This window comes from Oculina patagonica, unplaced genomic scaffold, assembly GCF_052425735.1.
Source record: "Oculina patagonica isolate OP01 unplaced genomic scaffold, crgOcupat unplaced7, whole genome shotgun sequence".
Classification (NCBI taxonomy): Eukaryota; Metazoa; Cnidaria; class Anthozoa; order Scleractinia; family Oculinidae; genus Oculina; species Oculina patagonica.
This window is the reverse complement of record NW_027558580.1, coordinates 100,474-115,612: the sequence shown is the minus strand read 5'-3', so window position 1 is coordinate 115,612 and position 15,139 is coordinate 100,474. Positions and strand designations below refer to the sequence as shown.

Sequence of the window (15,139 nt, the reverse complement as noted above, 5' to 3'; positions counted from 1 at the left end):
TTTTTGTCATAGTTTTTGCTGGTAAAGATGGTAATTTTCAAACAACATGGGTCCGTATTGGGGACCACGGTTACTTTGGTCGAGCTCTTGCACTATACGCTTTTTGGAATTGCATTGCAATAGGTCGGTTGACATGTTTTTATAGGAAAGCCCTTTTTCTTTTTGCTCTTCAAGGAACGCTAGAAAGAAATGCAGACATAAATGCCAACGCACGGTATACTTAAGGGCAGAGGAGGATGAAGAGATAATGTATTAGAGGAGGAAAAGCGGTCAAAGAATGGAAACTAAAGGGTATAAAGAACGACGAGAAATATTAAGAAAAATAACCCAACATACTAGTACTTATTTTAGGTTGTTTGTTTTAATTCACTTCATCGTATTAATTCACATTTATGCATGGATAAATCCGTCACAGACGTTTTTTGGGAGCATCTGTTATTTTCAAACTAAGACCTTGAGTCATCTACGTATAATATTTAGCTTTTTTGTTCTCCGGCTCTGTCCAGATCAATGTAGCATCTGCGGCCTTAAAGAAATTGAAAAAATGGAATGTTACGCGAGTAAATTGATTAGGTTCGGATTAAAATCTATAAAATTATCTATAAATCATCATCATCATCATCATCATCATCATCATCATCATCATCATCAGCGGCAGCAGCAGCACCACCACCACCACCATCATTGTTATCATCATTATTTATCGTTTATTTATTAACTGAAATACAATCGGTTATAGGGCTAGTTTACTCTTCTATATTATTTATTATTATGTTCGGCAACAGAGTGTGTTACTAGTTTTAGGTAAATGTCATTATTTGCCTGCGTGTTATACTCACCTGTTATTTTACATGTGACTGGATAACAGCTTGGCCAGCTTCGCTTTGCTGCTTTTCACCTTATTACCTTAACATTAATTAATAACAATCAAATGAGCATCAAACAAAAACTAAAACAAAGACTCATAATAAAAAAGACCGTAAAAAACGCGATCCATTAATTGAACTTCCCTGTAGCACTCTCCCAAAGTTTAAATCTGTTCACATAATAATCTTAAGTTTGTTTTTTGTTTTGGTTTACTGTTTACTGATTACTGTTGGTCATATTGTAAGTTTGATTTGCCTTGGAGAAGGCCTAAAGGTTGCACTCTTCCACTTGAATAATTGCGGCGTTAAAAACTAAAGTTAAATAAATATCGAGCATTAAGCGGATGTCATGAAAAAAATATTCATCTCAATAGAGGATTGCAGTACACACAAAAATACCATGACACAGTTATAATATAGAATATGACTACCAGAAAGGATTATTTTCTTTCTTTTATCTACCACCAACATTGTAAAATATTCAGCTATCAGCCATCCTATCTTCTTACCTGCCACGTGGTGGTGGTTTTTGAAGTATTTGGCCTCGTCATTAGATGGAGCATTGCAACCATCGCCTTCACAACAAGTGTTATGACAGTCTAAAAAACTCAGATCCCATTGGGCCATAACAGTTCCTAACTGGTTACAAGGGCTTTGGTCACAATCAGTGGCCGATCTTGCGCAGTTCCTCTGATTAACATTGTGGGTGTCGCCGTCTGTTTTGTAGGTCATGATAGCGCATCTGTCGGCGTCTGAATCGCATTCCACTGTTTCATCTCTTCCATAACACTCTGTGCCATCACAAAGTTGCCGGTAGCACTTTATGCTCAAAGCGGGTTGAATGACAGCGAGTAAGCCGCACAGAAGCCAGACGAACTGTAAGGAGCAACGGCAAGGAGAATCAGAATAGCAGTAAAAAGCGAATTCAAGCAATCTTTAAAGAATGGGGACCTTCTGAGATCTTTTTAGACAGAACGTTTTTTTTATTTTTTACTTTCTGGGATTGTTACTGTTAAGCGAAGTCTGAGACAATTTACCAAATTAACACGCGAAGCAATTCGTTGAAGATTAAACGGATGTGTGATAATCGAACAACACATACTTAATTGCTTGAAAAAAACCTTCAATTTCAATCTGAATTATGTTAAAAACAAATAACTTCATCGCTGTATTTAGAAACATTACTTTCAATGGAGCTTTTTTAAAAATATCTACTTGAAAATGTGGTACCATTTTGTGTTTTGCAAAGGCTATTATCTGAACTTAATTAATAGTAAGTAAATAGAGGAAGACGCACAGCAAGAAAAAAACATCCTTCGGTGGGACGCGTACCCACAAAATGCTATGGACAGATGACCAACTTACTTACTCTCCTTCATCTGTTGGAAAGTTCGTTTAAATATCGACTACATTTTTCTGTGCTCTAAACTTTTAAAGACCACAGTTATGACGTGATGAAATGTTCAAAACTCAATTGAGCCCACAAGCCACAGGTGAGTGGTTTCATCGCAAAGGATTTTTTGGGCGATATTTTAATCAGGGTAAAGATCATGGAAAAATGCGGTTGATTTTTTGCCGTAACAAAAGACAAAAAAACCTCACCGGCAAAATAGGGAAACTCAGTGCAAAAATTGCATGCTCGATTGACAGCTTGTGAGATCACTTGACGTGTGAGTCAGAAATTAATTTAGCCCTTAATATCTTAATTTCAAAATTACACTTATACAGTTTAAAAACAAAAGTGACAAGAGGTCAACAAATCCAGGTATAACAAACTTACTTACCTTGAAAAGTGGGACGTTTAGAGTCATTTTAAAACGTCGGGTTGTACTTGTTTCTCGTGAAAACACTGTAAGTAAGAGTAGGGATGTGTGCAATATATTCAAACAGGAACATAAGACTCTTATGATATCAAAGGACCAATAGAGCAAAAAAAAACTAGATACAAAAAGTAAAAAAAAGTAAGTCTTGATTGCCAAATTGATATCGCCGATATCACGTAAAAATTGAATTGAAGGAATCGCTGTAAGACTTTTTAGAAGTATTTAATAAATGAAACGGAAAAACGCTTCCTTTCTCCATGAGGTTATTTGTTACATTTTCGTGGATGCCTCGTCGATATTAGCGAAACTTTTATATCAATGTCTTAGCTCCAACACCTTAACCTTTACAATGTTCTCTCCTGTGACTTAAATCCCCGCATTACTGTTTTAAAACAATATTGAACAAAGTGTCTTCGTGTACTTGGAGAAATGTTCTACGTTCGAATTCCCTACCTTAATTTCTCGCAAAGTCAAGTTTGATGAATAAATAAGTTTGCCTTATTTTACAGTAAATAAATAAGAACTGTGTTAGTCTGTCAAACTCCTCATTCGAAATCATATCTATGAGTCATTTACGTCAGAAACAAAGATAGACTATATGGAACAAATTAAATACTAACCTTCTTTAGAACGGATCCGACAAGATCAACGGAAAGAATGAATATAAATGCATTGCCTTGTCGATATTTATTGGCATATTTCGCCACTGGCACCTCTAGGCACATAAAATATTCAAAGAATAAAAGCTAAAAGCTTGCATGGTACACCTTTAGGTATCAGGTGTCCCTTTTTATGTCTTAAGGCTAACTTAAAAAAAATATATTATGTTTTGGTCTAGATCTGTCTGTGAAACGTGTAGTTAGTTATACTTACATTTTAAGATATTTAAATTGCACCTTAAAGAACGAAACGAAAGGAGATTGACGGAAAAATACATTGAAATACATTATCCTGCGCGGTGACCGCGATTATTACTACATTCCCCCATCGTCACGTCAGACTCTTGAGAGACGAAACCCTCAAGCGATAAGTGTTTTATCAGCCTTCAGGAGCCCTTTACGTCTCAAGCTAACTAAAGATATATTTTGGTTTGATTCAGATTTATTAGTAAAATGATTTTATTAGTGTCGTTTAGAAAAAAAATAAATTCCTGTGATGAAAAGACAACTCCAGTACCAAAAGCATGCATGTTTCTTTATTCATGGCGCACATCGGATGTTTTAGTTAAAATCTCGGCACTAGCGGCTGAAGGGCTGAAGGGCTGAAGGGCTGAAGGGCTGAAGGGCTGAAGGGCTGAAGGGCTGAAGGGCTGAAGGGCTTAAGTGATGTGAAATCATAATAACTTCAATGACTGAATAGATTATATTCCCTGCCTTAACTAGAAATACCATCTGACAAAATATTTGTGAATTTTGTTCTTTGGTGGCTGAGAGGAACGGGTGCAATTCCAACTGTCTGACGAACGTGAAAAAATTGTAAATACCAATATTGTCACGTCCCAGCAGTAAACTGAACCTTTAAGCATCAACAAGTAGACTGTTGTAAAGCTTTTAACAAACAAATTGAAAACCCTAAAGGTATCAAATGTCAAAGATCTGTCGAGGGTGAACAAAGACTTGTTTATTCATCTAGATGTGAAAAATTCTAAAGCCGATTTGTAAGTATTTCAAGTACTTTGATATATACCGCCAACCAAATTAAACCGATCCGACCACAGTAATTCATTCGCCTTTTAAGGAAATCACGATTGCATGTTTTCGAGATAATTGTAATTAAATTTGACAAGGTTTTTTAGCATTTCATTCTCTCAATTTCATCCTTATTCGCAGAGTAAATGCAATATGTTAAGCTTATTTAAGAATTCAGGAGTAGTTTTCCTTTGTCATGACATTTAAAGACAGCGTATGTAATAAGAGCCATATCCCCTAGTTTTAAATCAAGTATCCGCGCTTGGAACTAGTTTACCGAAACGTCACTCTGCGTGGAGAGTGGCTTTACCCACTTCCATTATGAGAACAACAAACAAAAAATGCTTATATTTCCTGTCCTTCTGAGACAGTTTAGCCTTTTCTCAAGATGTAAAACATGGCCTTTCGTGTTTCAAGCGTTAATCTGTCGTGAGCGAAATAAAATACACTTCATTTGAAAGCGTTTCTTTCATATCGAGCTGCATATTTGTGCTTTAGCCTGTTTCCGATTACTTCTTGCTAGACGTTTATTTTCTTTGATTAGAGAGGGTCCAACATAAAAACAAATTTTCGTACATTTTTTGCCTGGCGTTATGCGTTGCACGGCCTTGCATTTTCAGCATGTATTTGCGAAGCTAACGTTCTCGTAGACCAAGAAGACCATCCCAAGTTTTCGTATAAATGTCATAGATTACTAAGTTCCATGAGTAACCACTAGCGCTATAAAATATCTGACAATGTAGATTACTCAGTTTTTCAACCTGGAAGGAAGGGAACGTTTGTTTTTTAACAGATAGTTCACTGGGTTTTAGAGTACTATATCAATCGGTAGCAGGCAATTAACATTCCTTCTATATATAGAAAAATTACAATATAACTACAAACAAATTATCCTCATCCTTTGAGATGACTGTTCAACTTTGACTTAAGAATGTGGATCTGAAAGAAGTTGTCAGAGAAGAATTACCTAATTCCGACATTGAGTTTAAGCCTTGAAGCGATAACCGGTACTTGTTTAAAAGCTCTTAACTCGGTGCATGACAATTCGACCTTGGGTAGCAGGTGCCTAAAGATTGAGAAAGGTTGTCTTTTGGCCCAACCTGAGCTTTAAAACAATATACACGATTCTTTTCGTAAATACCATCAAAGACCATGAATCTGCCAATCAATCGGTTTGGAAATGTACTACCCGCAATGATTTCTGAATTGCTGTACTGATAAAAGCTGGTTTTGGTTTTCAAGTCTATTGTACTAGTATAACTATACTAGTATAAGAGAATGAGACTATTTGCATGTACTTGTAAAAATGAACTATCCAAGCTCTCAATGAAAGCGCTCTAATTTCCGGCATAGTTGTGGGCAATAAGCTTTATTTACCAAGGGAATAATCAACTAACTAACTCTAAACACTTATATATTTCTGTCTCTCCCGTCAATAACAGAGCCTTCGCCTTTATCATTGGAACCCTCAAGCGATAACAAGTAGTCTTTCGAAAGCTTTCAAGTCACCCTTAAGGAATCGAGTGCCCTTCATATTTCAATACAATACAAGACATCGGCAGGTCTTGTGAGCCACCTATTGTTGATAAATCCCATTTAAATCCCTCGTAACAAGTGTGACTATCGTTTGTAATCCTGTTTAGATCAGAGAACATTCTTTACGTAGAAAGGCCCATAGAATGATGATTATGTTACTTAAGCAACTATTGTCTGGGCTTGAGCTACTGAAAGCCCCATCCAAAGAAATTTTGGTAAATACATCGAGCTGAAAAATTGTGGTTGCCACGTGATTGTCCGTCCCTCCGTCCAAACGTCCGTACGCCACTTTCACTATGCAAACGCAAACACCTTAAAAAAAAACTTAAAGCAACCATTCACCACTAGTACTTTCTTGTTTGCAAAGTTATTGTCGTTACTTTATTTATAAGTCGGCACTTAAATTTCGATTGCTCAGATAACACTTATAAATAATCATTTCCCAGTCCCTTTAATTTTTTCTAATTCTGATCAAAAAACAATGTAATTTGATTTTCTCAAATGCAGTGGTTATTGACGATGAAAATTTCAAAACAAAACGACATGGAAAACAAAGGCGGAAGAAAAGTGAATAGTCAGGTCGCTTAGCGTAATAATCGTTACCGGCGTGATAAAAGCACCAATTTTTGCATGCGGACTCTTTTCTATACCTTATTCAAGTTTATACGTGGCTCCATCCGAAATGTTGTATTTTTCTCGAAATTTAAACAAGAACGTTTTTAGTTCATTTGCATAAATTAATAAAAGCGGTTCCGCGATTTTTCCTTTCGTAATCGGTCGATTAGATTTCTCAGAGGATTTCCGTTGCCATTTTTTACAGGCATCTAGCAGAGTACCTGATATTTAATCCGGTGTGATTAACCCATAAGCCAAATTTAGAAGAAAAACACGCTATTTGCAGGTTCCCTAACATCTTACTAATGAAAGACTTCGGCGGCTTTAGGTTTGAAGAATTAATCGAAATTAAAATATCCTAGACGAATGAAATTACCCTAAAACCTTCACAATGATTAGTTTTAGACCATACGTCAGTCAAAATTTCACGAACGTCAGGGGCGGATCTAGCCGGGCGTTGGAATAAGTGGCTAGCCACCCCCTAGTTTCAAAAATATAGCATAAATAACATGAAAAATATAAGCGAAATGGCACTCGGTAATGTGTAGAAATCGTTGACATTTTCGGCTAAAAAAAGGCCAATATATTTTCTTACATTTACCCTCTTCTTTTTCCAAAAAACCTGTGGCTTAAATAAAATAGCAAACAAATATTTGCTAACTTCCGCATCCCCCTCCCCCCACATTAAAAGACCTGGAACCGACCAGAGAGCTTTGCCAAATTTAATTTTCACCAAAGATTTGGGACACATCAATCTTAACTTTGTCGGACACTTTTAATATACTTTGAGTAGGAATGTACCTACAACGTTTTTTTTTTTTAAATTGAAAAGTTGGATCGTGTCACTTATTTTGAGACCCGCCGTGGAGATTGCACTTGCATTTGCAAAGTGGTGAACACTTGAGCTGCGCTTTGCCACATTTGAAACTGGAACAGTCGCCCTTACACGAGCACTTTATCAGCTCTCGGCATGCCTTGGACAGCTCTACAACTGTCAACCAAACGGGTACCCACGCACTACCAACTTTGGTCCAAGCAAATTCCGCTGGTGAGGGGATGTCCTGCTGAGCATCAGTACAAGTGGTCCAGATTGAAGCCTGGTACAACGCCCGTTTGGTGTGTTGTAGCAAAGCATTCTCTGTCGGCGGCATCTACTCCATTGGAACGTTCTTATGACAGAACAGTTCTCTAATTGTTTGGTTAATGGAGTGGGACATACTCATTTTGTCGTATACGATGATTACCAGCCGTTCAATTTTTCGAAAGTGCTTACAGTCGGAATCCAGTGACTGAAACGGATGGGAGGCTAACTAGGCCAGTGTTTCTGTTACCTCTTCAAATGCCAGCCAAGCCTGCCAGAACGACCTTTTGCCCTTTCCCCTAAAACTGGATGTCGTGTCACAACCACACAGAGCGTGAAACATTAACAGTGCCTTTGACTTACTTGCTCCAAGAATGTTGTAGATGGCATCGACACTGTGAAGCTTGTAGCTTTTGCCTACACCAAACGCAATCCAGATGTCAGCTAAAGGGTGAGACTGTAACACCTTGTGAATTGCACCAACTAACACAACTACAACGTCAGTGTCCACTGTACGAACCTGTACCGTTTTACACCCCTGCTGTAGTGCGTGCAACACATGAACTACAATTATTGTGTCGGCTTCTTCATGATTGCAGTTTGGCATTGGATTTGTCGAAGGTACTGCTACCACTGATTCACCAGCTGTGATGTAAACGGACTTGCCTTGTGGGAAGGTATAGGTTGCCACTTTAGTCGTCAAGAAGTCAAACAGCTCTGTCTTTTGATGAATCGCGGAGAAAGTCCATCCAGTTTCGTGGAAGCTTGGTTTCTCCGGACACCTTTCTACGTATCCCCTTTCCTCGCTTTTCACGGGTAGACTCCTTGATGCTTTGGGAGCTATACGTATCACACACAACGTCCAACCTTGCAGTGCCATGAAGCTGTTTATCTAGGTGGGGGATGAAGACTTCTTCTGTATATTCGTTGAACGTTTTGATTCCAGTAGTAGGCGGGCAGTGGACGACAACAGCACCATCCATTACTTTGCAGTCAAATGCTTCAAGTGGCGTAGATTGCTGAGATGGCTCAAGACATTTCATTAGTTCAGACTTTGTGCCGGATAAATAAAGTTTGCCAAGCTCCGACAAAGAAGGTGGAAAAAAATGAACTTCATGTGAAAAGAATTCATCTAAATCCCCTTCACGGCTTTGCATGGAGATATACAGCTGGCCGAAAAGAGACACGTTGTTCTGAAGAACTTTAATCTTCTCGCCTTGTTTTTACTGCATCTTAGGAGAAGGCTTTTTAAACAGCGCAAGATCGTTCCTCTTGATTGGTTCGTGAATGGAGCGTGTTCGTTCTTCAAGCACATTTTTGACAAAGTCCTTGTACTGCTCCTTGCCTTTGTCTTCAATGTGTATCCAATGTTCAATGTGCATCCACCACTGACTCATCCGCGCAGTCAGGACTATCTAGCGTTATCAGATCCGAAAAATCGGCCAAGAACGGATTGCCCATCTTTCTGATGGTGTCACAGAGACTAACGACTTGCTTCTGAAATGTCGTCTGCGTTGATAAGCCTTGCTCGTGGTTCTGAAATATCTGTGGGTTATCTGGATATTCGTCTGGAAATAAGTCCTTCTCAAATTGTTTCTGAAGTCTCGAGAGCTCTGGTCCTGAGAGCATCCAGCGCCTGAAGGCAACAGGGTTTTCTGTGAGTCCAATACAACCACCCGAACCTTTCACGCTGCGGTTTTCTTGCTCGTGAGCATGGTCGAAAGGAATTGCAGAAAACGCTTTGCCGGTTTTTGAAACCACCCAGTTACCGTGACCCTCGAACTCCTCCTTGATAGGTTGAGGCAATGACTTCATGTCTCTGATATGGACAGGAACCCAGCTTGCGTAATTCACATGATCCAATCCAAAAAAACAGCGGTGCTAGTTCCTCTAAAACGTTTGCATATAGAGGAAAGTTCCTTTGCCTGTGAGCTCGGACAAAAATCAGAATAAGAGTTTCGTACCGTAAGATAAGGTCGCAGAATATAAACGTCGGACTCTTAGTTTTCATCTTAGTTCTCCAAACTGATTCTGACTCTTCATATTCTTGAGTCTTAGAGAGAAGGAAAGCTTCCCGTTGAAGGATCTGCAAGGTCAAGAACGTGACTTGGTGGGCATATCTATTACGGGCAAGGTGAGTTACGTTCAACATAGATTCAGAAGTCCCAGCAGAAGCTAATTCAGCTTTTGTCAGAGCCGCCGTCCATCCAGAACCTTGCAACATGTCTCCGAGTGTGTTCCAAAGGGCCATTTCCGTGTGCAAACCACCAAGCATAACGACATGCTTTGATTCTCCGTGAGTGGCTGGAAATTGCCATTGGATAAGTTTGGCCAGGGCAAATAATGGCTGATCAAATGTTGCGACTAGAATCTGGCCTGGATTAAGGAACTGAAACGCTTGCCTCAACACATTCATTCCGTGCTTAATCATCGCGGGGGTGGCGGACTTCTCATAGAAGAGAGGGAGCAGTGCACAGAGAGCTTCATAAGCGTGAAGTGGTAGCTCCTGTGACGCATGATAGGCTGCCCATGCGATGGCGTCTTCTTTATTTAGGTCTGCCTTCTTCAATAATTGACTTGAATTTTCCACCCATTTAATTTCCTCTTCTTTTGCTTGATCCAAACATTTCTTTGCTGGTTTCATGTCACACTTTGGAACCAAGACGTTAGAGTTGGTAATGGCAACAGCTGGAACAGTTGTATAAGCTTCAGGGAGAATGTGCTTTCTAGGTGCAGCTGGAGGAATCGTAACTGGTGATCTACTTTCACCCGGTTGGTTCTCAGTTGGAAACTGCAGGAGACTGATGCCAGTACCATGAAAAGAGCTTTTTGAAGTAGTTGAGGACGGGTTATGGTCGAGGTTGTCCAAGGCACCAACAGTAAACAAACCTTTACGCAGGCAGGCAGGGGATACAATCTCGTCTTCTTCAAAACGCTCGCACGTGGCTTCTGCTATCCACTCTTCAAGCTTTATTACCCTGTCATAGGAAACAGAAATTCCCAGCTCGTGTAACTGCTGGATGATCTGCTTACATCTCGTTAATCCATGTATTTTCAAGCCAATGTAAACTGGTAGAGGTGGCTCACGCTCCAATGAGTGCCTTGTTTGCGTACTGGATTCTTTCGATTTTTTCTTTGTGTTGTAGACAATAGCCTGGTCAACGGTAAGGCATGCTTGGGACTCGTGCTTTTCTTGCTTTTTCAAACTGACTCCATTGAAAATTAAAGAAATCAATGTTTTGAGGCTTGATGGTAATGACGCTTCTTGGCAATTTTCTGGAAACGATCCATCAAATTTAAACGCATCGTGGTTGAAAATTTCCTTTCTAATTATTGACGCTGTCTTGGCCAAAATTAGCGCGTCCTCTGTGAAGTCGCGTTTCTTCAATGCTTCCTTAAGCATGTTCCGCATCCCTTCTTTGAAAACCAAAATAGTGTTTTTTTCCGTCGGACTGTTCTTGTGCTTCTTGAAAGTGTTCTAACAATTGCCTCTTCAGTCTGGTCTTGTTCACAGACTTCTTGTTTCCGAGATCTTCGAGGCGCTTTACATATAAAGAATGAAGCTCTGCTAAATTTAAATACCTTGTTTCCGGAATTGACTTCCCTCTCAATGTAGCTTGTTAGCTCTACAAAAACCCGCGAGTTGTTCACGCTTTCGTCGACTTTCTTGCCATCCTATTTTACGTTCGCATTGCAGCTACGATAACGGTTCCTCAGTTCCACCAAGCACTTTAGATGATATCGGGTGCCTTTCGCAATTAGGTCAGTGCCAACGATTTTCACAAGCAAATTCGGATCATTTAACTCAGTAATCATTCTTTTAATGTTTGTGTCCGCATCAGAAGTAGATACCTGGTGGAGTTCTCCCCCGTCAATACCTTTTTCGCACAAAAAACACAGGCTATTATCCAGCTTTTGGCGCTTGCAGCGAGGCTTCTCTTCACTTTCCGCAACATTTGGTTTTCGTTTCCTTTTTGCTCGTTCTAACTTGCAGTTGTTGAATTTTGAAAGGCAAGACTTATGCCATGACGCACGATGGAATGCAAAATGTTCTGAAGATTGATCGTTTCCAAAAGTTACAATAAATGGCAGGGCATCGATGGAACGAAACTCTTCAACGTTCTTCAGAAAAGCTGCATACGCCTCTGACTTGTTCCCGTTCTGGGCAGGGTTGTCCAAAGGGCATTTTAAGGTTTCCTGTTTTTTTTTTTTTTTTTTCTGGCATGTAATGCAAAGGCTCCAGTCTATTTCCATGTTGAGCGGCCACACACTACAAGCGCATAATTGCCATAATAAATATTTCGGAATACGGCATTTTAAAAATTAAAATTTTAGCGAAAAATTCAACACTGTCTTCAATTTATCTATAATTTTTCAACATTTAAGAGTAAATCTGCAAATTACTTACGGAAAAGAGAACTATTTCCTCCTGTCCCACTTTCATCGCATCACTCCAAAATGGCGTGGTAGCAGTTCTTGAAAGTTTGCACGTGATCGAAATGATTAGCAAATTATGCAGATTGTAATTAAAAATTCAGGTGGAGCCACGGATAAAATTTTTTAATAGTCTTTAAAGAATCATTCTGCAAAGTTTGGTGCTTTTATCAACCGTGTAACGATTTCTCCAAAAATTGGCCCTAAGCGACCTGACTAGAAATGGTGTGCCGTTGTTTCCAAACAAAGGGTTGAAAACGACAATTACACGTTTATTAAAGTGATCTGAATTCGAAGTATAAATATTAAGAAAACATGTATTTTTCCGAAGTCTAGTTATGTAATTGGCGACAAGTAAAGTAGAGTAAATTTATCCTCAAGGAGACGAGTTTAAGCGCACTGAAACTAGCGCGAAGAAGAAAGAGGAAGAAAGAAAACAGGCAAAAAAGTAGCAGGATAGGATATGGTTTTTGACGTTCTTACTCCTTAAGAGGAATATCCGTTTTTCCCCTTTTGCCATCGTTTATGCTGGTGTAATCCTTAGATATGGTTCCTTTAAGGTAAATAGCTAAACGTCCAGGACGTCTGTAATTCTGCAATAGAGTTAGCGGTTTTAGATGTAAGAGAACCTGTTCAGCACCCAACTATCTTAGATTAAATGAAATGACCCTCACCCCCCCCCCAATTCAACCCCTCCGAAAAATATTATGCTTGCGGTAAAGTTGTGTATATGATCATTAAAGTTGTTAAGAGAAAATTTCTAGAAGAATTCAACAACATTCGGCAATGCTATGAAAAATTGTTCGCTTATCCTCTGCATGAAGGTAGTTCTTATTAAAACTAAAAACGTTATGTTGTTTTTTTTTCTTCAAATATTTTTATTTTTCTGAGAAAAACGAATTTTTCGATTTGACGTCTAGACTCGTCTAGACTCGATTGAGAGGGTACAAATTGGGTTGAAATCGACCATTTTCATTCGATTCGCATGTCAAAACGATCAAGCGCAGAAAGAAAAATAAATACAACCGGTTTATTGCATGACTCTTCCTTGTACAAAAAAGCATGGCTTCAAGAGTTTTGGTTTAATCTTATTATTTAACGGTAAACAAAACTAGACTATTCTCACGCAACATGAAAGTCGGTCGGTCAAAAGAAGGGGAGGGAGTTTGAAAGAAAAATGAAGGATATTATTAGTTGACGAAGGAAGGAAAAGCGAACGAGCAGAAATGCATAGGATAAAGGAAAATAGAGATGAACATCTCAGTCCTGCTCTTTGTTTATTTTATTGTATAACGTTGAACCACATTGTTTAATTTTTAACTAAATGCCACAATGGGCGTTAATTGTGGCAACATTAATTGTCCATTGCCGAGTTACCTTTGCTTATGTTTCAAACGAAACTCGTTGCAAACGTTCTGATAGGATAATAAAAGAATTTTTTCCGGGCTTTGTTAGAAACTAGAAGCTAAAGGTAAATCGGAAATGGCCTATTACTTTTATTCTTTAATAATCAGCAACATTTCTTTTTCTTGTTTTGTGGCTGGCTCTGAATCTGCATCTAAACAATGACATGAAAAGCAAAACAAAAATAAAATAAGACAACTGGAAAGTGGATCTCATTATTTTGTCACTTTTAAATAAGAAGACGCGGAGTAGATATAAACATCGATTCGATTCGTTTAATAATATTTGCATTGAGTTCCTTCCTGAGAAGCAAATCACATTTAGACGTTATAAAGTCCATGTGAAAAAGAAAGAGGGCATAACAAGCCAAGTAAATAAGAAGAAAAAAAAGGGAACATATTTCCAAGGCAAATACAAGTAAGCCTGACTGTTAATAGATACTCATTTGGAAACCTACAACCGAAACGACGAATCGTTGGCACTAAGGGATAACTGTTGTCTCTTCCGCAACAGTCACGGGGATAAGACACTTTGTTCCGTTATATACTCTTTTGAGGAAATATTAAAAACGAGATGGCGATTAGAGTCTCATTAGCCCTTGATAAGAGCAATTCAAGACGTCTTTAGCTAAAACTTTCTTACACATGTTTGTTCTTTGCGAGAGCATTTCAAAATTCATTTCACTTCTTCAAAGTAATTTAGTTTTTTTTTTACTTACTAAAATTACTGTGGCCAATGAAACTTCTTTGTGATGGTTTTAATGGCCTTATCATGATTGATCAGGGTACTCTTCTTCTTGCCTGTAAAAGAAGCATTAGACGTTGTGTGAACAGGAATTTTTACGATTTCGTTCTTTAGCAAAATGTAATCTGCAGATTGCAGACAGAATTGCTGTGACCGTTTTTTTTTTTTTTACCATAAATAGACCACTTAGGCTATAATTGCGGGCAATGCTTTCTTGAGTTCTTAATGGCTGTTTTTATGGGGCATACGACAGGTAAACGCATAAGTATAAGCATAAGCATGGGCTCATAAGAATAATGCACCCACACACATATAAGGTGGGGGTTTTGGCACAAATCGAGACAACTCGCTCGGCTCACCCGGGCTCTCCTCGCTCCTTGTCTCGATTAGTGTCCAAAACCCCACCTTATATGTGTGTGCAAAAATCGCGAGCGGCACCCAAAATCTCTGCAGCTTGAGCGCTCACAAATATCACGCTTAATTGCTGTGCCAGAAATAATTCCTATTGAACAAATGCTTCCATTGGGTATATCAACCAAGATGACTGCTGCAAGTTATTCGCAAGAAGTTTTGCAAGCACTCTTGAGAGAAATACGCGAATTTCAAAGAAATCCACAATGGAACAATAACTTTTTATTGGTCCAATCCGATTTCAACGAATGGCTACGCGTGTGGAAAATGACCATACCAGATGGTGACCAGGCCAGCAAAGACCTTTTTGTCTTTCAAAAGAAAACAAAATCAAAGTTTGTTGATTTGGTAAAGAATGAAATAAGAGATTTGAAAAGCGCAAAAGTAAGTTTTGAAATAAAAATAATGTTCACAAAAGAAAATTTTGAGACTGGTGTAACACAAGAGATGGAGCATTATTTTAAAGAAAAACAACCGCACGTTTTTAACGAACACAATAAAAATCAGATAAAACAAGAGATTGAAAGATTTATTGAA

The 15,139-nt window shown here is 38.7% G+C and overlaps 1 protein-coding gene and 1 pseudogene across 1 annotated transcript; both read right to left on the bottom strand.

Annotated features, from left to right (window-relative positions):
* Positions 1–348: 348 nt before the first annotated feature.
* On the bottom strand, positions 349–3,324 carry LOC144641125 (uncharacterized). The gene is made up of 5 exons (XM_078500170.1): positions 3,310–3,324; positions 2,651–2,715; positions 1,376–1,742; positions 840–906; positions 349–526 (listed from the first exon to the last, which is right to left on the bottom strand). Exons 2-4 carry the CDS (start codon positions 2,675–2,677, stop codon positions 848–850), a joined length of 453 nt encoding a protein of 150 aa, XP_078356296.1. The 5' UTR covers positions 2,678–2,715; positions 3,310–3,324; the 3' UTR covers positions 349–526; positions 840–847.
* A 5,656-nt stretch (positions 3,325–8,980) lies between these two features.
* LOC144641136 (uncharacterized) lies at positions 8,981–9,884 on the bottom strand (annotated as a pseudogene).
* Between the last annotated feature and the right edge of the window lie 5,255 nt (positions 9,885–15,139).